The 23,927-nt window shown below is 37.6% G+C and overlaps 2 protein-coding genes across 2 annotated transcripts; one reads left to right on the top strand and one right to left on the bottom strand.

Moving 5' to 3' along the window:
• Positions 1-787: 787 nt before the first annotated feature.
• On the bottom strand, positions 788-8,083 carry LOC103205805 (olfactory receptor 11H6-like). The gene is made up of 2 exons (XM_007951217.2): positions 8,037-8,083; positions 788-1,709 (listed from the first exon to the last, which is right to left on the bottom strand). The coding sequence occupies exons 1-2, from the start codon at positions 8,081-8,083 to the stop codon at positions 788-790; spliced, it is 969 nt and encodes a 322-aa protein (XP_007949408.2).
• A 12,684-nt stretch (positions 8,084-20,767) lies between these two features.
• On the top strand, positions 20,768-21,706 carry LOC103205725 (olfactory receptor 11G2-like). Its single transcript, XM_007951113.1, has one exon. The coding sequence runs from the start codon at positions 20,768-20,770 to the stop codon at positions 21,704-21,706; it is 939 nt and encodes a 312-aa protein (XP_007949304.1).
• The last annotated feature ends 2,221 nt before the right edge of the window (positions 21,707-23,927 follow it).

Genomic DNA, 23,927 nt, shown 5'->3' on the forward strand with positions numbered 1-23,927 from the left:
TATCTGTGTTGGTGGCTTAAATTTTTTCAGTGGTAAGAATGATGGGTTTTTAAGAGGTAAGATTGACAGAGAATATGCCAGATGTTGTAGAAGAATGTGTAATATTGCTCAACTGCAGGGAAATAAAGATATTTGGGTAGTGTGGTGCCTGAGGGATTTGACTGCTACCCAGAAGGCTGGCGGTTCAAACCCACCAGCCACTCCTCAGAAGGAAGGTTGGACAATCTACTTCCATAGTGATACTGCCTCAGAAACCCAAGGAGGGGTCACTATAAGTTGGATCCAACTCCATGATAGTGAGTTTAGAGAGTTAAGAGGTCTAGGAATTATGAGGACAGGCACTGGGTGGGTTATTTATTAGAATCTTGATATATCCCATACGTTCTTTATTGGTTTAAGTCAAATCACAGAACATATGTGGGCCTAGGGAATTTAAAGGGTCATATTTTACAGTTGGAGTCCTTAGGTAGTACAAACAGTTAAATGCTCAGCTACGAACCAGATAGTTGGTGGTTTGAATCTACCCAGAGTCACTTTGTAAGAAACACCTGGTGATCTATTTCCAAAAGATTACAGCCATTGAAAACCATAGGGAGCACAGTTCTACCCTGATATATATGGGGTCACCATGAGTTGGAATCAACACAAAAATAACTGGTTTGGTTATTTTACAGTTTGCCTCCTTCCACATGCTCATGTCTGTTTGCCAGTTCCTCAGCTTATCACTGACAAGACGTTCATAGTTAGAACTCCTGTGGAAATGACTCACTAACATCACAAATCATTTTTAGGAACCTCCTAGCACTTTTTTCAAGGCATCCTTCATCTCTTTATTCCGGAGGCTGTAGATTATGGGGTTGAAAAATGGTGTCAAAACTGAGTAGAATAAAGTAGTGAATTTCTGCATGCCCTCTGCTTGCCCCGACCCTGGGCTCACATATGTTATCATGACAGATCCATAGAACAGAAACACCACAGCCAGATGTGAGGAGCAGGTGGAGAAGGCCTTCTTTCGGCCAGAAACTGAGGGCACCTGAGTCACAGCCCTGAGCACCAAAGTGTATGAGCCAACAATATAGACAAAGGTGGCAAAGATGAGAAGGGAGCTCATGGTGCCACATATGAGAACAGTCCCTGGGATTGGGACACAGGCTGAAGCCAGAGCCAGTAGGGGACCCAGGTCACACAAAAAGTCATCAACCACATTTGGGCCACAAAATGGCAGCTGAGTAACAAGTATAACTGGGATCAGAAACCAGAGGAAACCATACACCCAGCAAAAGATGACCAGGTGACTACAGAATTTAGAAGTCATGACTGTGAGGTAATGCAGGGGGTGGCAGATTGCCAGGAACCGGTCATAAGCCATGATAGAAAGAAATAAGCATTCAGCTGTGCCCAGTGAGAAGAAGAAGTACAACTGCAGGAGGCAACAGGTGAAGGAGATGGTTTTGGTCTTGGACAGGAAATTGGCTAGCATGGTGGGCACATCAGAGTTAACATAGCAGATCTCCAGGAAGGAGAAGTTGGCCAGCAAGATGTACATGGGAGTGTGGAGCCGGTGATCCCAGTACACTGTACACACGATGGCCATGTTTCCAAGGAGAGTCAAGATGTACATCACAAAGAATATGGAAAAGAGGAAGAGTTGTATTTCCCAGGGGCAAGGGAAGCCCAAGAGGATGAACTCACTCACAGTATGGGAGACATTTCTGACTTCTGAGGTCATTTTCTTTTGTCCTGTGAGGATTACAGCAGAAAGTATATACTATAGTGGGAATTATATCTCCTAATTCTTCCCCAGGAGAGTAAGCACACTTTCCTGATGGCAAGGAGAAAGTCTAGACCAGTGGTTTCCTCTTTCTTTCTTTTTAAGCTGAGTATTCTATAATACAGTGGTTGAGTACACTAATTTATATATCACTATTTACTAATAAATTACATGTAACCTACTACCGTCCACTAGATTCTAACTCATAGCAATCCTGTAGGACAGACTAGAATTGCCCTGTAGTTTCCAAAGCTGTAAATCTATATGCAAGCAGACTGCCAAATTTTCTCCTACAAACTATGTATAAACCACGGTCAACCAATGTAGAATAGATTAATAAAGATATTTTTTAAGTTCTTAGAATTAAAATAAAAATAGATATCTAAATATTTCTTTCCTGTTGTGACGGTAAATACAACTAAAGGGACTCCTCTCACGCTTTTCTTTGAGCTTGTACTTTAGAAAACTTGTAATTGTGAATTTCTTCTTTGCCTCTTTTGAAATGTGTACAAATCCCTTCAAAAAGCTAAATAAGACTGTTGACAGTTTTATAACTCAGGACATTTTCCTCAAGGATCTGGGAGCAGGAGCAAATTACCCCAATAAGCAAAATAAACACGGGCTTACTTGCGCTTATTTACCAATCTATAGTGAACAATTTCCTATTAATGATGAGTAAGTAAGCCCAGGTAAGCCTGTGCCTACTTTGTTTACTGGATACTCCATCCCTGTCATGGGTTTGTAAATTTGAAAAGGAGTTTTGTTTCTGTAGGAAAGTGCTATGGGGTTGAGAGATAGATGCCAGCCATACCTAGAAGCAGAATCTTCGATGTGGTGGAAAAAATAGGAATTTGTTCACTACAGATTAGTAAATAAGCACAAGTAAGCCATGCTTACCTTGATTATTGAGTAATGTGACACTGTTTGGGGTCCTCTCTTTAAAATGTAATCATTAAGGAAGATGGTGCCCTTATTGCTCCATTTGCAAGTCTAATTTGATCCAAGTTGCAAACTTATTTTCTGTATAAAGAGATGGGAAGTTTAGTAGACTCTGGATAAAGACAGTTAGAAACCAGCAGTGGCTACTCCAAATACCAGGTGAATTTAGGATGTGATGAATGGTGTGCTCATGTCCTCTTACTTGAGGACTAGTTATCAATTTATCATGACAGCATATAAGAAACAGATTGCATCTGCTTGACTGTATAAAGGGTCAGATTTCTTTCTCTTCTCCCTTTGTGGATAGCTTTTCTAGATGAGCAGGATTTTGTGTTTAATTACATTTTCTCAACACTACATCCCTCAGTGGGTTGCCTGGTGCACCCCAGTTTGGAGGACACTGGCTCTCTTCATCTTTTCTTAACAACTTTCATTCTCTGGGAAAAGAAATTCCAGTAAATTTATGCATGAACTTAATCCCCAAATCTGTGAAGAGTTATCCTGTGTGCAATGCCACATGACCTAATGGCTTACACACTGTGCTACTGAAGTAGTGTTTACTGGGGAAATCTCAGGGACCCAGAGTCAGTCAAAGGGACGCAGTTCCCCTTTGCTGATTATAACCACTGCAATACACAGCTCTGTAAGACATCAGGTTTCAAGAAGGGAACTTCAACATTGGGCTGTGGGTTTTTTAGCTGCATAATTAGGGAAGGACTGATCTCTCCTCTGATGTGATTGGGGGCCAGGATATGATATCAAAATGATGATGTATACTTCAATCCAGTCCTATTTCAAGACTTAGAGTTTGTGTTTGGAGGAGAGGGACACCAGCTCTTCTCCTCATTCGACTGAGGTCTGAGTTTTGAGCTTCACAACTGTCGCTGAATGACAGGATGAGCTAATAGCAAGATTCTCCACATGAGTCCATGTGATGGTGAAGGTGACTGACTTAAGTACTGTATAATAGCGCATTTCATTTCCATGGAGCTTTGCAGAAGTGCAGCTTCCTCTTTGGGAAGGCAGCTTGAAGGAGATTAGTTTAGGACAAGTTAATCCTTATGTATGAGGTATATAATTTTTTTTCACTTTCTCAATTATTTTTTAGGGCAATTGCTTTGCCACAGCAAAGATTATTACTTCCATTTCCTATATGAGGAGATGAAGACTCAAAGCCGCTAAATGCCTGAGGCACAAGATCAAAAAGTAACAAAGTCAGGACAAGAGTCCATTCTTTATAGTTCCTAATTTACTGTTTCCTCACTATGTCAGAGGACTTTAGTGTCAATATGTCTAATATATCACTCTCCTCCCCCCAGGAAAAAAAATGCCTCATACTAATAATATATATCATTGTTGCTGAAGACATCACCACAGCATCTAAAGGGGAGGAGATAGGGTCTTCAGGTATCCCCTCTTAGGTGATAATTATATCTTTTCCCCCTTTAATTTTCATTTTCCCATGGCTATCTTATTTTTGTAAGAAGAATACCTAAGCAGCATGAAAATATCAAACAATTTAGTTCAGATTTAACAGCTGTACTTAACCCCTCCTCAAATGTGGTCTTAGGATGGCATCAACTGGCCATTGAAAATGAGATGAGCTGCAAGTTTTCTTTCATGACAATAGTGCAAAAAGAGGTGATTGCTCTCAGACTGACTTGAGAAGGACACACACAGCAGGCAGTTATGTATAAGGCTATTTCATTCTAGATGAATTCTGCAATATACAACATTCAATTCCTCACAGTCATCTATAACCTGAGACAAACCAGTCCTCATCCACTAGTACAAAATCTAGATAATTGATCAAAAAAGAACATTCTTGAAAAGAAAGGAAAAGAGAAGATGTCAAGATACAACATGTTAGATAGTGAGGGAGCGTGTAAGGTGGACACAGGCATTTTTTTTGTGTGTGTGTGCTTTTTAATTATCTGTATAATTACATAATCTATATCTATATAATTCTATTTGTTGGGACCTTTTTTATCACTACTTTTTTATTATTTTTATTTTTTCCCCTAATTAGCCATCTTACCACCTTTTCTCCCTATTCCTATTCCCCTCTTTCCTATTCTCACTTATTTTATCGTATGAAGGACCTTTGTTTCAATGTGCTATGTTCCAGGGATCCATTTAAAATAATTGAATCATGTCTCTTGCTCACTTGTTCCCTCTTCAATTCTGGAGGAATTAAAAACTGTCAAGTCTAGACTTCTACTTCTTGGAATAATGTATCTCTCACATACACTGGCTTCAGAGAAACCAAGGATTACAGAGGGACCTTGAAAGTCACATTTTCTTCTTCATCTTAACTTAATAACTTTCGGAGCTAGAAAATAGTTTGTTTTTTCTCTAACCTACCCTTCCATAGCAGTAAGGACCCTCCCTTCTAAGGTCTTGCTAGGAGACACCTACCTTCTGCTGGAATCATCAATGACAAAGGGCTCATTGCAAAGCAAGGCAGGACATCATTTTCAGAACAGCTTTCCTTTTTAGAAGTTGTAGTCAATTTCTTTGTTCTCTTTTACTGAGTCACTTTCCCATCTTGATTTTTCATCTTAGCGTTACTTCTACCTTAGAGAAATTAACACTTACTATATGCCTATTGTAGGTACACATTCTGTGAGGATTCTGAACGTGCATTATCCTTTTTAATGCTTTAACAATGACAGAAGGCTTTAATCACCACAGATTAGCAAAGATACTAAATGGTATCACTGGGCAAGACTTTCATTTTTTCTACTATACTATACTGATGCTCAGAATAAGTTTACATAGCAACCCTTGAACGTATTTCAGGAGAGCATTCGTGACTTCCTTGAATCATTTCTATTTAGACTAAGCACTCTTGGTTTCTTCAACTGAATACAAAATAATTTCTAGAGTTCATCATCCTGGTTGACTTTCTTTTATTGGTCATGTCCTTTGGAAAGTGTGATGGTACTAACTGAGCACAATGCCCCTGATTCTGTGTAATTGATAAAGAACAGATTGGCAATAGACTCTCTTGCTTTAGAAACTCAAGCAAACTAAAGTTAACATTAAGTTTTGGGTGGGCAGCATTTCTGCACTTTTGATTTTATTGAGCTTAGTCCTTAGCATTTGTTCACAAGAGCTTCTTTGAAACCAGATTGCCCCTTTCTGATGCTTGTCCAAGTGAGTTTTTGAATCATGAGAAGTTAATTACTGAATTGCACCAAGTGCTTCAATTCATTCAATTCATATTTTAGGCTTTGGAATGACTTTAAAAATAATAGCTATTTTTTAATTGTTATTGCCCCAAAATTTGATAAATATTACTTGTGTGTATGCATAATTTATTTTTTATTGAAATATTAGGTAGGACATAATAATATGCTTTGTCATGCCACTTAAATTTCTTTCTAGTTTAACATATTATCAACAATTGTAGATAGATAGCTAAGCTAGTGACAGATAAGTGGGGGGGAAAAAAAGGTGGTGAAAATGACATTGACATTGTAGCTCTGGAAAACATCCCAGCAGGTTATTAAACAGATGGTTCATAAAAATTCTTTTGAAGCCACTCCTGTACTTTTACTTTTGTGCCATTAATAAGCTGGTACCCTTGCTCAATTTCAGGTTTGAAATTTTTTTTTTTAATTCCCTAGAATTCAACCAAAGTTTACTGAGTCCAATTGTATTCTTACATACTTTTCAATGCAATGGGGTTTAAAAACATATTTAGATACCTACAGAGTGAAATGTTTCAAAAAATGAGAACTATTATTGTTTTCAGTAGAGTCAAGAGACACTTTTAAGAGTGAATATAAATTTCAGTATACATTCTGGAAGTTAAATCTATAATCTCCACATTTTTATATTAAAGTTGTTCATTAAATATGAAAGACACAAATTTTTCTTTTGCTTTTGAAATTAGCAAAGATGAAAAATCATGGTGAAGACACAATGAAATGACACTCAGAAAAACTGTCGGAAGGAACAGTTTTGGGTTTTTTTTGTTTGTTGTTGCTGTTGTTGTTTTCAGGCAATTCAGAAATACTCAGAGCCTTTAAAACATTTACACTCATTAAATACAAATTAGACATGTGGAGGAAAAAAAAAAGTGCATAAGAATTTTTCTTTGGAATCATGCTAAAATGTAGACTCTCTTTAGAAAGGAATGGGATGAGGCAAGAAATTCTAAATTTCTAATAAGCAATGAGAAAATGACGATTCATTGAATAACAAAGGTTTATATGCTCTTTATACTCTAGAGAATCATTTACATAGCAAGGGTTTATACAGTTCTTTATATAGATTTCTGAAGAGAAAGTAAATATATATCATGGAACATAAAAAAATCTTGGAAAGAAAGAAAACTGAAAATTAATAGTAGCTAGTTTTGCAAGGGGGAGCTCTGGTAGCATAGTGCTTAAGGCACTTGACTGCTAATTGGGAGGCTGGAGGTTCAAACCCACCAGCCACTCCTCGGAAAGAAGATGGAGCAATCTACTTCTGTAGAGCTACTGCCTCGGAAACCCAAGAAGGGGTTGCTAAGAGTCAGGTCCAACTCCATGGCACATAACAACAACAACAACAACAGTTTTACAAGGTTGGATTATGAGTTATATAATTTTCTTCTTTGTACATATCTGTATTTCTAGAGCTCTGGTAGTGTAGTGCCTAAGACACTTGACTGCTAACCAGAAGGCTGGCTGTTCAAACCCATCAGCCACTCCTCAGAAGGAAAGTTGGGCAATCTACTTCCATGGTGATACTGCATCAGAAACCCAAGGAGGGGTCACTATGAGTCGGGTCCGACTCCACAGCACATAACAACAACATATTTCTAAAAATTTCTATGAATAATGTATATTATTTTTATAGCATGAAAAAAAATAAAAACCCAAAAACCACACTCACTGCAGACGAGTCGATTCCGACTCATAGCAACCCCTCCTTGGGTTTCCCAGACTGCGCAAGTAGATTGCTCAATCTTCCTTCACAGGAGTGGCTGGTGGGTTTGAACTGCCAGCCTTCTGGTTAGCAGTTAAAGCCTTAGGCACGAACATAGTCATTATAAAATATTGTTTTTGAAAATACTTCCTCTTCAAGGTCTTTTAACTTCCCTAAGAACTTTTGCTATCCTGAAATATTTCAAGGCTCCTATTTGTGTCATGTTTGACTTACCATGTAGGGTATCATCATCTCCCTTTTACTTGTTACTTGGATTTTAAACCAATGAAGTTAGTCTCTGTTCCATCGTTGAGGGGAAAGAGAAAATTCTCAGAGGCCATTCTGAAGGCTGTACTTTACTTGGAATGATCAGAGCCAATTCATAAATTCAGGGCTGGGATTAGAAGCGAAGTTTAAAAAATTGACTGCAGCACTGTAAAGAAAGATAACCATCAGGTTCTTGAGGGGATTTGCATTGTTACTCCTATTGTTTGGAAGGAATCATAGCATTTCTTCAGTCTAGTTTTCTTCTCTTAAAAGAAACAAATAGGAAAATGGCATTAGTTTGAATTTTGGGTTTTGCTTTTCTTCAGTACATTTTATTTCAAGGAGAATTCTGCACCTTAGAATTACACTCACAAAAATTGTGGCAATGGTGAAAAGGATTATATGGAAGCTATATAATTATTTATCTTGTCATTTTTCTTCTGCCTTTCAAACTGACAAAATTTGATATTGATAATGTTTTTTCCAGCTGGAAACCATAAGATAGAAAGGTAATTTCTTAAACTCCCATTTTCAAACTCAAAATATAACACATACTTTTCTGTGTCCCACCTTTATGAAATACAAACATCTGCTCTTTGAGGAAGAGGTTACAGGGAAAACTTATTGGGAAAAGGCAACAGTGATGGCAGATAAGCCTTTTTCCTGCTCTCCATTTCCCCTAAATATCACAGTTCTGACCCTGGTGCTTTCAATTTGAATGCATTTGGGGATTTTTTTTTTTTTTTTTTTTGCAAGACAGGAGATGTGGCTTTACTTTTTATCCCCAGCAGTGATTCTTCACTTGTCCCAGTGAAACTATCACTAGACTAGAGCCAGCTTCCTGGCAAAGGTCCCCTGAGACTCATTCAAGTGATGGACATTACCTCAAGGACCTATCCTTGATGAGTTTTTACATTTCAGACATCCGATATTCTTTTTCTCACTCGAACTGGAAATTCCATTCTGTCTTTTAATACTCTTTCTCTTATTAAACAGACAACTTTTTTTTTAGTTATCTTTGAATTCATATAATGGATCCAAAAGTGCTTACAGCTGACCTATGCCATATAAATATTATAAATTAATATTTAAAGTTTATTATCGTCTAGGCACCAAGCTGAGTAGCTTTTAGAGTAATCTCATTTAATTCACATAATAATCCAATGAATTAGAAATTACTATTACTTTTACTTTATTGGTGAGGTCATTGAAATTGAAAGAAATTAATTAATTAGTTCAAAGTCTCACAACTAACAAATGAGAATGTCAACATCTGAACTCAGGTTTCTCTGAGAGTAGTAGTCTAAACTACCTTGCATCTTGACTTAATAGAGAAGAAAGCTAATATTCATTGGACCTCATCTCATGCCAAGCACAGTGACTAATTATCATATATAAATAACTTTATTTACTCTTTGCAACACCCTATGTGGCAGGTATTAGCACTGCAATTTAAAAAATATATCAATTTTTCCCCTGTTATCAAAGTAATACGTGTCATTGCAAAAATATGGAAGATTCAGAAAAGTTAAGGAAAACCAAAAACTTTACCAAGCAGACATAATTCAATTAAAACAAACTCATTAAAAAGCTTGCTTTTAAATTTTAATCATATTTCTTTACATAGTTCACATTATATAACATTTTAAATTTAGTATTTTACTTACATACATATTTTTTCAGATAATTAAAACACTTCATAACTATTTTAAAAGCTACATTATGGTGAATCTTATTTTTATAACATTCTTCTAATATAATTAAGCTATTTTCTAATTTTTGATCTTAAATGAATGCAACAAAAGTCTTGGATTAAAAGTTCATTTAATTCTAGAATAATTCCTTAGAACAGATTTCTTGAAAGAAAATTATAAGGTCAAAAGATACATACGATTTAGTGTTCTTGATACACATTGCCAAATGGCTTTACAAAATATAATGTCAAAAGACATTTATGAAGGAGTAAGCAAATTTAGTAAAACAACTAGGGGAAGGGTAGAAGGAGACCTGAGATTGCAGAATAGATAGTATATTGGAGGTATATAAGGAAATCAGGGAGGAAAAGCATGAGATTTGACAAGCAGAACTATTTTTCATTATTCAAGCATGTATGAGATGTGGGTGGATTGCTTGAGAAAAGAACAGGATTGAGGTTTGAGGATTATAAGGAGCTTTGCAGACTTCCTCTTCTGTGAGACAATGTTGGTTTCTTTTTTTAATTTCCCCCAGGAACAACCTGATTTGGTATTTGTTTCCCAATCCAGTAGTGATCACTGAGAGAAATGGGATATATGCCGTCTATTTAGAAGAATGATGTAAACTTCAGGAAGGCATATTCCTGAAGTTCTCAAGGAACATAATATCAACCCTAAGGTATAATGCAATTCAATTGGATGAGAAAAAGTACCATCTCAAATGGGAAAAAAATAGCAACACAGAAACTAGGCTATGATATGGGACCAAGAGGACAGAACTGCCCATCTGGGTTACCTTTGGACACTTTGGAAAGAATGCTCAGAATATGATCTAAATAATTTCTAGACTGAGTGAGATGCCACATAACCATACAAATAGTCACATGATTTAAGACAGTGCTTACTTCATGGGATTTAAAGGAGACGTTGATTTAAAATTAAGCTAAAAATTCTTACATCATTTGCATGCCTAATTCGTGCCAAGAACTTTCACATATTTTAATTTAATTTACTTACACACTCTGTGAGATAAACCTTATTACTCTACGCACTCCCCTTCTTTGGGAAATTTTATAATAATTTTATTATTAAGAAATCCACTTCTATGACTATGATGGGATGTACAACTAAGCCAGAAATACAGGAATAGCATCATATTATAAAGGCTTCAATATATGAAGGTAATTTTGTAGGCCATGGAATTGTTCTGTGCAAGACTTTTACACAGTGATGATATCCAAATCATGTTTTAGAAATCAAATTCTAATAAGAATACACAAAATCGATTCGAAATAAGGATAATCATTGGGTTTTTCAAAATTCAATGTGTTATTTAATAAAAGTTTGAATTGAGGCATTGGTAGCACAGAAATATAAAGGAGACAAAATGTGGAATTTTAAGAGTTGGAGTTTATGAGATGTTTTCAATTGAATAAGGAGGTGAAGAAAAAGAATTCTAGCTTTAGCTTCATAACTGACTGAATCCGGTTTCCATTACCTCTTGATAAGAGATATTAGAGAAGGAATAAATTTTCTGTATATTTAAAACCATTTTTCATAATAAAATCAGTAGATTTTAAGCTACTTTTATCATTAAAATGATCTGATTTTATTGCTGTTATAATTTCTAAGTGTAATTTTATAGTTGTTTGCTTCTTCTTAGAAAAGTATATTGCTAAAGGATTTTCTCTCATATTTTTGCATTGAAAGAATTCACTGGTAGCTTTCATACCAACAATATTGCTTCACTTCTGTCCTGGAAGAAGTGCAGCCGGAATGCTCCTTGGAAGCAAGAATGGCCAGATTTCATCTCACCTACTTTGGTCATGTTGTCAGAAGAGACCAGTCCCTGGAGAAGAGTATCATGCTTGATAAAGTGGAAAGTCAACGAAAAAGGGGAAGGCCTTCAACGAGATGGATTGACACAGTGACTGCAATGATGGGCTTAGGTATAGCAAGGATCGATAGACTGACCCTGACCCAGGACCGGCAGTGTTTCATTCTGCTGTGTATAGCATTGCTATGTGTCGGAGACAACTCCACAGCATCTAATTGCAACAACATATTGTTTCATATTTTCAAAATATTTAATTAAATATTATGTACACTTTTTCCTTCTTTCTACATGTTGAAGGAATTGAGGAAAAACAAAGCTACAGGAATTGGTATCACACCAATTGCTACGTTGCAGCAAACGGATGCAAGAATGAATGCGTTCACTTGTTTATACTAAGAAATTTGCAAGATAACCATTTCTGGAACAGATCCATGTTTGTGCCCATTTTAAAGTAAGGTGGATCCAATAGAATGCATAAATTATTGAACAATGTCATCAATATCACATGCAAGCAAAGTTTTGCTGAAAATAATTGAAAAACAGTGTAGCACTAGAAACTGAGAACTGTACTCATACTCAAGCTGGTTTCAGAAGAGGACATGGAATGAGGGATATCATTGTTGGTGTCAGATGGATCTTGGCTGAAAGCAAAGAATATCAGAAAGATGTTTTACCTGTGTTTTATTGACTATGCAAAGGCATTTGACTGTGTGGATCATAACAAATTATGGATAACATTGAGAAGAATGGGAATTCAAGAACACTTAGTTGTGCTCATGAGGAACCTGTATATAGACCAATAAGCAGTCTTTTAAACAGGACAAGAGGATACTACATGGTTTAAAATCAGGAAAATTGTGCTTCAGGGTTGTATCATTTCACTGTATTTATTCAACCTGTATGCTGAGCAATTAATCAAGAAGCTTGCACAATATGAAGAAGAATGCAGCATCAAGATTGCAGAAAGACTCATGAACAACTTGTGATATGCGATGACACAACCTTGCTTGCTGAAAGTCAAGAAAACATGAAGCACTAACTGATGAAGATCAATGACTACAGCCTTCAGTATGGAAGACCCAACATAAAAAAAACAAAGTCACTGTCGTTGAATCTATTCTGACTCATAGCGACCCCTCCTTGGGTTTCCAAGGCAGTATTTCTACCGAAGTAGATTGCCCAGTCTTCCTTCCAAGGAGTGGCTGGTGGATTTGAACCATCAGCCTTCTGGTTAGCAGTCAAATGCCTTCGGAACTGTTCTGGTTACCTAGTGCCGCTCTGACAGGACTCTACCACAAATTGAATGTTTGAACAAACAGGAGTTTATTCTCTTACAGTTTGGGAGGCTAGAAGTCCAAGTTCCAAGTGCCAGGCTCTAGGGGCTGGGTGAAAGCCCCTCAACCTTGGGCTTCAGCTCTGCCTCTTGCTCCCGGCCCACTGAAGCTAGAGGCATCTCTTCACTCAGGCAGCTACAGGCTGCTGAGGCTAACAAGCCCAAGGTCGACAAATAAAATGGCACAATCCCAATGTTACCAAACCACATGGCAGGCCATGCATTCAAGTCCATTGAAAGTCCCAACGTCAGCAGAGCATGGCAGGCTGCTGAACAACATGGCTACATGCAGGGTTCAAGCATGTCATAAGCTAGAGACCATTCCCAAATTTGTTCCTTATACACAGGAAAAAGACCACATACCCAAAAGCAGCTACTCAGTTGCTCACAGTAGATTCCACTATGAAGTTGATTACCAGTCTCATCTTGGGGAATACTACATCCAGCTGCCCAGACACTCAACCAGGCCCAGCCAAGTTGACACACAAACTGAACCACCACAGGCACTAAGCCACCAGAGCTCCACTGGACCAATAAGCCACATCATGATAAATGAAGAAAAGATGGAACTTGTCAAGGAGTTCATTTTACTTGGATTCACAATCAATGGCCATAGAAGCAGCAGTCAAGCAATTAAACTATGTATTATATTGTGCAAAACTGCTGCGAAAGACCTCTTTACAGTGTTGATGAGCAAAGATGTCACTTTGAAGACTAAAGTGCACCTGACCCAAGCCAGGGTATTTTCAATCACCTCATATGTATGTAAATGCTGGACAATTAATAAAGAAAACAATAATAATAAGGATAACTAATAAGAAAAGTTGATGCCTCTGAATTGTGGTATTGGTAAAGAATGCTGAATACACATACCATGGATTGCCAGAAGAACAAACAAATCTATATTGGAAGAAGTACAGCCAGAATGCTCCTTTGTTGCAAGGATGGTCAGACTTCATTTCTCATACTTTGGTCATGTTTGGTCATATTCAGGCTGGTTTCAGAAAAGGACATGGAGTGAGGGGTATTATTGTTGATGTCAGATGGATCTTGGCTGAAAGCAAAGAATACCAGAAAGATGTTTACCTGTGTTTTATTGACTATGCAAAGGCATTTGACTGTGTGGATTGTAACAAATTATGGATAACATTGTGAAGAATGGGACTGAGTCCCTGGAGAAGGATTTCATGCTTGGTAAAGTAGAGGTTCAGCGAAAAAAGAGGAAGACCTTCAATGAGTTGAATTGACACAGTGGCTGCAAACATGGGCTCAAGCTTGCAACAATTGTGAGTATGAGGCAGTGTTTTGTTCTGTTTTACACAGGGTCACCATGATTCAGAAATGACTCAATGGTGCATAACAACATGATGACATTTGTGGTGCTAGGCAAAATGTTCATAAAACAAATATTTCTGAAAAATGTATTTTGTTCCAAATAAGTGTGGGAATTTTGCGTATACTGTCTTGGCTTCTATGGTTTTCCCAGAGCATAGGAACATATTAAAGATCCTGAGACTTGTAATAAAGAAGCTTGCTAAACTTAATAATAATACATGCTGCTTAGAAGAATTTGAATTTGAACATTTTCTTGTTGCCCAGAGTTTATTATTATCCCACAAACATAGGGTTTTGAGAAACATGCTTTGATGAATGCTGTATTTTAGAACTCTGACCAAATAAGCCTATGTGAATGTGTGATATATTCAATCTCGCTCCTTAGCTTTTCTATCAGTGGGAGTAGAACTAGAAGAACACTGAGGTGAGCTAAGCTGCTTGTATGATAGTGGTCAAGGTTCATTGAAGCCCTTTGGGCTTGTCTAAAGCTAGTCTAAAAGATCTTGCAGAAACTGTCAGTTAAAGACATCTGCTTCTAATCAATGTTCAGGAATTCTTTTAATCTCTCACTTTCTCTTGGGCTGTTGTAGACAGGTGGGCAGACTGGGCATCAGACAATTCTGGAGGAAATCCCCCTACTATTGGATTATATGAATAGTGTCCCCTGGAGTTGTGCAGTGCATAGCTTTTGTGGCAATATGTAGAGGCCTTATGATCCCTCAAATCGTGACACACCTATTTGAGGGATGGAAAAGTGAAAGAGCTAAAGAAAAATTTCTAGATTGACTTGCTTTCTTTGGCATCCAAAAGAACATGTTCATTCTCTGTGTTCAGTTATAGTCATCAATTCGATTCTAAGGACTGAAATGATAGAAACAATCACAGTGCCATTCTGTTTATTTCATCCCCTAAATCAGCAACCAAATGGCAAATACCAAAAAGTAAAGAAAAAGAAGAGAGAGGTAAGAATATCAATTATGTAAAATGTGACCACCCTTTCCATTCATTGTCCATGTCTTCATTACTTATCTGTTGTGATAACCATAAAAAAGAAGTTACTTTGAAATTTGTGACTCTAAGAGAACAGTTAAACTGGCCAAATTACATCTACTCTCATCTGGAGCAGTGGTCCTCAAAAGAACATCTACAATAGATAGAGTGAAGCTGTTTAAGGTGAGAATATTCCTCAATCTAAGATGGCTACAGATGTGCACTTCAAGGAAGCCAAGAGATTATGAGTCCAATTTACCTTCTCTTCAGTGCTCACTACAAAACAAAACAAAACTATATGCCCTAGAGGGCAATCAGGACTGCTACTAATGTTCCAGGTGTGTGGCTCCTCAGGAGAAAATAAAAGCATTGAAGGGAAAGGTGTGACTAAGACAAGGAGATATATCTTTCTTAAATAATAATTTTGTCAGAGCCAGAAACAGTTGAATACTAGAAATTTCTGGTGTTCTGCAGACAGGAGGTTGGACCTACCTCACCAGGGTGAGTGTGAGTGAATTTCCCTTTTAGTCTACCTTCCACACCATAGATGGCTAACGTACATATACTGAATGAATGGATGAATAGAAATCTTGAAGAAGTCATTTGATGTCTTCAGCCTTTTACTCTGCATGGTGTAGCATCTGTTCAAGGTAGTCAGATGGGGACAGGCTCTATGAATTTTCTCTTCAATAAAATTATAACAAGAACAAATACTTACATTTTGAAAAATTCCTGACATACAAGGAAACTCATGTTGACAGAATGCTCCACATATCTCAAACTTCACCTCTTATTCTGAAAATTTAGACACCAGTTTTAGTTGTTTGCCTTAAGAAAAACTCAGCCCTCACTGACAGATGTCCTGATTTGAATATCTTTTATTGTCATTTAATTAAGCTTCCACTAACAAAGCTTCCATATGATGACCTTCTATTTCCTGGTTTACCTCCCATGTTGTTGCTATGTGCAGTCAAGTTGATTCTGACCCATAGTGACCCTATAGGACCGAGTAGAACTGTCCCATAGCGTTTCCTAGGTTGTAATCTTCATGGGAGTAGATCAGGTCTTTTATCCTGCTGATTGGCTGATTGATTTATCCTTGCTATTAGCTGCAGAACACTTGACTATTGCACCACCAGGCCTCCAAGCTAGTAGCCACTCTCTCCAATTCACCTTACTTTTTTTTTTTTTTTTTTAACCACTTTTTTGTCTTTAAGTACAATCAGATCTGGGCCACAATCACCTAAGAAATTAAAGCTTTGTATTATGCACACCTTCATTTTTCTTATTGTCAGCTTTGCTTAAAGTGTCTTCATCCAGATATATGCTGAAAAAGATATTAAGATGGTGAAGGAGTTCCATGTTACTAGCTCCTATTCATCCTGGGCCGGGAAAGGAAGAAGGACTTTGGACTTTGGAATCATGCAGAACTGAGTTTAAATCTCAGCAACATGGGAAACTATCAAATATTTCTAAATCTTGATGTCCCAAAAGTTTATATGAAGCTTTTCTCTTCAACCCAGACTAAAGGAACACAACCTTACACCCATTGTCCCCACTTTAACATATGCAAGACATAAGTGCTCAGTATCCTAATTTTTAACTAAAAAGGATTTTTTTTTCACAGAAACAAGTTTTCTAATAGTGGTAAAATTTGAGGAACCCACAAACATATATGTAACCGAAACTGTAGCTGAAACACTGAAGGAAGGCACTGAACAAAGAATAGAAGCAAACCAGTTGAGAGTAAAAGAAAAAGGAAGATTGTGCAGAACATTGTCAAATGGGGCTCAAGTGAAAGAGTATGGAATGCAAACGGAACACAATGCCCTCAAGTCAGATCTGACTCATAGTGACCCCTCCTTGGGTTTCCGAGTTGGTATCACTACGGAAGTAGATTGCCCAACCCTCCTTCCAAGGAGTGACTGATGGGTTTGAACTGCCAGCCTTCTGGTTAGCAGTTAAATGCTTTAGGTACTATGCCACCAGAGCTCCCAAGAGTAAGGAATAGTTGAAGTTAATTTTAGTTATCAAATTAGGTTTCTGCAGGCTATATGGGAGTTCAACTATAATAATTTTATTGAGAGGTTTATTCTGAGATCAATACCGTGCAATTTTAGAACAGTTTTCAACTGTGAGCACTTTGTTGATACTATACCCAGCCAAACATACAATTCAACAGTTTCTACATGAATAATTCAGTGACATTGATTACACTCTTCAGGTTGTGCGACCATTCTCACCCTCCTTTTCTGAGTTGTTCTTCTCTGATTAACATAAACTCACCCCCTAAGGTTCCTATCTAATCCTTCAAGTTGTTGCTGTCTGTTTGATCTCATATAAACCTATTGCTATTGAGTCAATTTTGACTCATAGCACCCCTATAGGACAGAGTAAAACTGCCCCCATAGGGTTGCCAAGGCTATAAACCTTTATAGAAGCAGACCACCTCATCTCTCTCATTTGGAGCAGCTGGGGGTTCAAACTGCCAACAGTATGCTTAGCAGTCGAATGCTTTAACCACTATGCCACAAGATCTCCTATATGATCCCATACAGAAAGTTCTTTAAAAACCATAATGCCCAAGGCAGACATTTTTTACTAGTTAAGCTAAACTATTGCTTGGTTTTAAGGAGAGTTCAGAGGATATTTTTTGTTTAAAGTTTAATGATTATCTCAGTGCAATAGTTGTTCCTCTAGCCTCCATGGCTCCAGACAGTCTGGAGTTCATGAGAATTTGAGATTCTGTTCTTCATTTTCCTTCTTTTGATCAGAATTCTTCCATAGAATCTTTGAACAAAACATTCTGTAATGTGCCTGGGCACCAACCACTTCTTCAGATCTCACGGCAATCAGAAACCAAACCAAAAGTACTGCCATCGAGTACATTATGACTCATAGCAACCCCCATTGGGCTTCCAAGGCTGTAGATCTTTATAGAAGCACTGCCCAATCTTTCATCCCTGGAGAGGCTGATGGGTTCGAACTGCTGGCCTTCAGGTTAGCAGCCAGTGCCTTAAGCACTACACCACCATATCTTCTTGGTCTCATGGCAAAGAAGTTCTTAGTATAAGAAAGCCAGTAAAGTACATTAAATTCATATTATTCATGAGATGGAATACACAGATGTAAGAATGTGTCTGGAAGCTGAATATTATCCTTTAGGTTCAAACAAACGCATTTTGGGGATGAATTGGCTCACATTTTGCTTATGGTAGTAATGGTGTTAAAACTAGGCCACATTCACTAAACATTTACTCTCTGCTAGGTATGATGCCACATGCTTTATAAACATGATCATATTCAGTGTTTTATTAACTCCATAAAGTAGGTATTATTGTTACTCTGAGTTTACAAGTGAAGACATTGAAAGTCAGAGAGAGATAGTCACATGTCCCAGGCTACAAAGTTCATATTTAATATAGCTATGATTTTGTTTGCATGATGCATTGGGTGAACCTCCTACAAAAGGCCTCTTTGAAGTACTAAAGAGCAAAGATGTCACTTTGAAGACTATAGTTCACCTGACCCAAGCCATAGCATTTTCTATAGCCTCATATGCATGTGAGAGCTGGACAATGAATCTTGAAGACTACAGAACAGTTAATGCTTTTGAATTGTGGTGTTGGCGAAGAAAATTGAATGTACTACAGACTTACTGGAAACACCAACAAATCTGTCTTGGAGAAAGTATAGCCAAATTCTCCTTAGAGGGGAGAATGGCCAGACTTTGTCTCTCGTACCTTGGTGAGGCTGTCAGAAGGGATCCATCCCTGGAGAAGGATATGATGCTTAGTAAAGTAGAGGGATAGTAAAAAAGGGAAAGACCCTCAATGAGATGGATTGATACAGTGGCTGGAATGATGGGCTCAAGCATGGCAATGATTGAAAGGATGGGCAGGACTAGGCAGTGTTTCATTCTGTTGCCATGGGGTCTCTATGATTCAGAAAATGACTTGATGGCACCTAATGACAACAGAATTTCATTTTAGCCCTTTCTGAATTCTCATCTTTCATTCTTAGCTATGTTAAATATGAACTTTGTAGCCTGGGACATGTGACTATCTCTCTCTGACTTTCAATGTCTTCACTTGTAAACTCAGAGTAACAAAACCTACTTTATGGAGTTAATAAAGCACTGAACATGATCATGTTTATAAAGCATGTAGCATCGTACCTAGCACAGAGTTCTTAAGAACTTTGACTTCAAATTTAGAAAACAGTAAGATGTTAAACTCTTTTATTTTGACCAAACTCATACTTTAAAATGGGAATTGAGAGAAAGGTAATGTAAAATACTTAGGAAAGGAGAATAAATGAGTGAAAAAAAAAACTAGCTAAAAAAGTTAAGTATATGATGTCATTTTGAAAAAAGTAAACCACAGATCTGGCAGGTGGGACTGAATGTGAATGAGGAAGACTTCACAAAGCATAATTTAAATAAAATTTAGAACAAATTGATTAAAGTATTTCTCAAGCAAATAGATGTTCCTTAATTTAGACCAGAGCTCTGGTGGTGGGGTAGTGGTTAAAGCATTTGGCTGCTAAACAAAAAGTCTGCTGTTTGAGCCCACAAGCCACTTGGTGGGAGAAAAATGAGAGGCAATCTGCTACTATAAATATTTACAGCTTTGGAAACCCCTTGGGGCAGTTCTACTCTGGCCAATAAAAGGGTCGCTATGAGTCAGAATCAACTTGATGGAAGTGGGTAATTCAGACTGGGAGTTCATGAATTAGTGTCCATTTATTTATGAACTGTCTTTCATTCTATAGACTTGTGTTTCTAATTCAACATTAGTATACATACATATTTAAAGGAGCTCTGAGGGCATAGCTGATAAGGCATTTGGCTACTAACCAGAAGGTCAGTTTTTCAAACCCACCAGCCACTCCGCTCTACTTCGGTAAACATTTACAACCTCGGAAGCACAATGGGGTCGCTATGAGTCAGAATCGACTAGATAGCAGTGAGTTTGGTTTGTTTTTTGTACATATTTAAACGCTGTAACCCACAGCTTCTGAAAACAACTTTGAGTACAATCTTGTCTAGCATACATACTACGTGATAGTTCATGTCTCAAAATACACCTTTCTTTTCTTTTTTTCTTCTTTTCTCAAAAGACATCTTTCTTGCATCAGAATTTTCTGAAAGTGTGAGTTTTTAATAAAAATCAACTAAAGAGTTATTTTTTTAAGAATGTGCATTAATATTATGACCTACTAAGAGTCTATAATAATTAACAAAGGAGACTTTAAAAACTTAATGGACGTTGTGATGCTGGCTGAAATAAGGTAATGAAATAACTCTATTCTAACTCCAGAGCATAAATATCTTCCTGGAGCTTATTAGCTGAATTTGATTTAAATAACGGTAGTCACTTGAGGTGTATAATGATTCAACTTTCTATATCTTTTTTTTTTAACAGCCGAAAATAGGAACCAGGAAAAAAAAAATCTCTGTGGGTAATCTTTAAAATAACATGTCCAATGATGTTTTCCTATCCAACTGTACTATTTTGATAAAAATTCTCTATATTGACTAAATATTAATATTCCATTTTATCTTCTACTTATACCACCTACTTCCAATGAAATATTCAGGTGATGTGGAGAGCTGAATAAAATAGATGACTCAATATGAAATACTTATTATGACTGTGCTCATTATAGATTAGAGAAAAATGCATATTTCTTATACCAGTAATGTCACTGCTACCATTCATGAATTCATTCTCCTGGGTTTCCTGTGCAGCCAAGAAATAGAAAGTCTCCTTTTTATTTTATTCTCCATAATCTACATCTTGACCCTGCTTGGCAATGGGGTTATTATAGGTGCTGTGTGGTGGGACCAGAAACTCCATACCCCCATGTATATCTTACTGGCCAACTTCTCTTTCCTGGAGATCTGCTACATCAGTTCCAGTGTGCCCAATATGTTGCTCAACTTCCTCTCCAAGACTAAGATCATCTCCTATTATGGCTGCATCCTCCAATTCTATATCTTCCTCTCTCTTTGTGCTACAGAGTTATTCTTCCTGAGCCTCATGGCATTTGATCGGTATGTTGCCATCTGCTGTCCACTACACTATTCCATTATAATGACCAGGAAAGTCTATGGAAGCCTTGTGTCTGCCTGTTGGGTGGGTGGCTTCCTCTGGTTACTGACACCTGCCATTCTTATCTCCCAAGTTCCATTTTGTAGTTCAAATATCGTGGATCACTATCTGTGTGATCTGGGAGCATTGCTGGCCATCTCATGTGTCCCTGTCCCCAAAACAACTTTTACTTGTAGCACTTTCAGTGCTGTCATTGTCTTCATCACTATGTTCTTCATCCTTGTGTCCTACACTCTGGTCCTTCGAGCTGTGCTTCAGTTTCCCAAAGGCTCAAGTAGAAAAAAGGCCTTCTCCACTTGTGCATCTCACCTGGTAGTGGTGTCCCTATTTTATGGCTCAATCTTCATGATGTATGTAACCCCAGGGGCAGCCAGGCAGCCTGGGATGCAGAAGTTCGTGACCATGTTCTACTCAATTGCTACTCCACTTTTAAACCCTCTGATCTACAGCCTCAGGAATAGAGAGATGAAGGTTGCCCTGAGGAAAGTTCTGTGTAAAGTCTAAAATTTGCTGAAAGAGAGATACCTTGGTGAAATAAAATTCTTTTTGAGTCTTCTTGTAAAGAATAAAGAAAATTATGATTAAAATAAGAAAATAAACTAGATCTAGAATAAGTAACTTCCATAGGAGGATTCCTTAAAGTGTGATCCTAGCATAGATTTTATTCTTGCCTCAAATCAGAATTCTGTCTGCTGAAAATTTGTTGAAATACACATTTACGTTTTCTTAGCTTGAGTGTGCTAATATTTTTAATAAAAAGAAGCAATTAAAATTTCAATCAGATAGTATCCTTAATATATCTTGGCAATAGATCCCATTGTGAATCTGATGAGTGCTATACCATCTTCCCATACACATGCTACTATTGACACACAATATTTTACTTAGTATTTCAGGGAGTTCTCAAACTCCCTAAAGTCATGGATCCTTTAGGGAGTTGCAAATTGTTTATCAAAAGATTCTAGATACATTAAAGAATCTGATGGGAAAAGCACAGCCAAAGGAGAAATTTGAAAGAAATAACTTTATCAGTTTAAAGGTGATATTAGGAATCACCAGGGGGAAAGATTAACAGATATATCAACAGTGTAATGAAGAAAATCTTCTTTGTAATAAGAATTTTATTTTTCCAATTGTGAAAATAAATGCTTACAAAGGGTAGATGTCTATTCTATTTGTGAGGGATTTCTTTTATCTGAGCATAAAGGCAATCCCAGTGGAAAAGTAGGCTTTGTTTCATGCAATAAGATACCAAGCGCCAGGCATTGAGAGACCACACTTTGTCTACTGTACTGCTCTACCATCCTCATTAATAACTGTCACATCTTCAAGCACCATACCTGTAGGAAGAAAGAAGCAGAAGATAGAGGAGGCTTCTGCTTACATCTTACTGATTTAAACTGCATCATGCAGCCTTCCCTAACTATGAGACAGTCTGAGAAGCAGAATAGTGGTCTTCCAGTTTCTTTCATAGAGAAGTGAGAAAGGAATTAGAGTGGGAATTGAAGAAGTCAACTTAAAATATCAGCCACATTATTAAGAACTTACTGTAATCAATTTAAAAATGTAATTTTTCACAGAAAAATTGGCAGACTTGTGTGGCCAACTGACAAAGGAAGGACTATAACTTGTTAAGGGTTAAAAATATCCAACCTCACTAGCAAGCGAAGAATTAAAATTTAAAACCAGACTAAAACATTTTTGCCTGTCAAATCAGGACAGCCTCCCGTGGGCCATGTCCTTATGCATGCCTCTTTAGCATGTAGCCTGGCCTCTTCCCTGCTTGGGCAATTGTTACAAAGCTCTTTTAGCTCTGCACCCAACTCTGCCAGCAAGCTCCTGCCTAAAAGTTTTCTTGCTCTTTGGGCCAGGAAGCTCACCTCTGTCTTATGCCAGTCTCTTGGTTCTGCTGCCTTGGCTATGACAGGTTGCTGCTGTCTTGTCTCTGCCGTGGTCTCAGTGCAGGGATCTCAGGTCCAAGTACATGTTCCACTCCTGGTTCTTTCTTAATGGCAGTGAGATTCCCCCTCTCTGCCTCTCGAAGGCTCATTTTAAGCCTAGTGGAATGACAAAACTGACCAATCTCCCCATTGGAGTTCATATACTTTATTTCCATGGTCTCAACCCTCACACACACACACACACAAGGGTGCCATGTACCTTATTTTATATTACTAACAAGCTATCTAATAGCCTTGGTGGGCCACAGAGCACCTCACATTTACATAGTTCCACCCAACAATCTGGTGGGAGTCATGGAGTATGGCTAGAAGGGCCATACCAAGTAATCCACTGCACCATAATATCCTTCTCCAGATAGTGGTCCCTCCTGATCACATAGCCAAAGCACAAGGGACAAAGTCTCACCATCTCACTTCTAAGAAGCATTCTAGCTATACTTCTTCTGAGACAGATTTGTTCATTCTTCTGACAGCCCATGGTGTAGTCAATATTCTTCACCAACTCCATAACTGAAATGCATCAATTCTTCTTCAGTTTTCCTCATTAACAACCTCATTAACTCATTAAAAACCTGAGATATACAGATGACACAATCTTGCTTGCTGAAAGTGAAGAGGACTTGAGACACTTACTGATAAAAATCCAAGCCTACAGTCTTCACTATTGATTATACCTCAACATAAAGAAAACAAAAATCCTCACAACTGGACCAATAAGGAACACCATGATAAATGGAAAGAAGATTGACATTGTCAAGGATTTC

This window comes from Orycteropus afer, unplaced genomic scaffold (genome assembly GCF_000298275.1).
Source record: "Orycteropus afer afer isolate SDZICR_OR568_19922 unplaced genomic scaffold, OryAfe1.0 scaffold00292, whole genome shotgun sequence".
Lineage (NCBI taxonomy): Eukaryota > Metazoa > Chordata > Mammalia > Tubulidentata > Orycteropodidae > Orycteropus > Orycteropus afer.

Excerpts from the sequence above, each read along its gene's own strand:
- LOC103205725 (XM_007951113.1), top strand. The coding sequence starts at position 20,768 with ATGCATATTTCTTATACCAGTAATGTCACTGCTACCATTCATGAATTC.
- LOC103205805 (XM_007951217.2), bottom strand. The coding sequence starts at position 8,083 with ATGGTTATCTTTCTTTACAGTGCTGCAGTCAATTTTTTAAACTTCGC. Across the intron at positions 1,710-8,036 it reads GTCAATTTTTTAAACTTCGC|TGTCTCCCATACTGTGAGTG; the intron begins TTCTAATCCCAG and ends AGAAGTCAGAAA.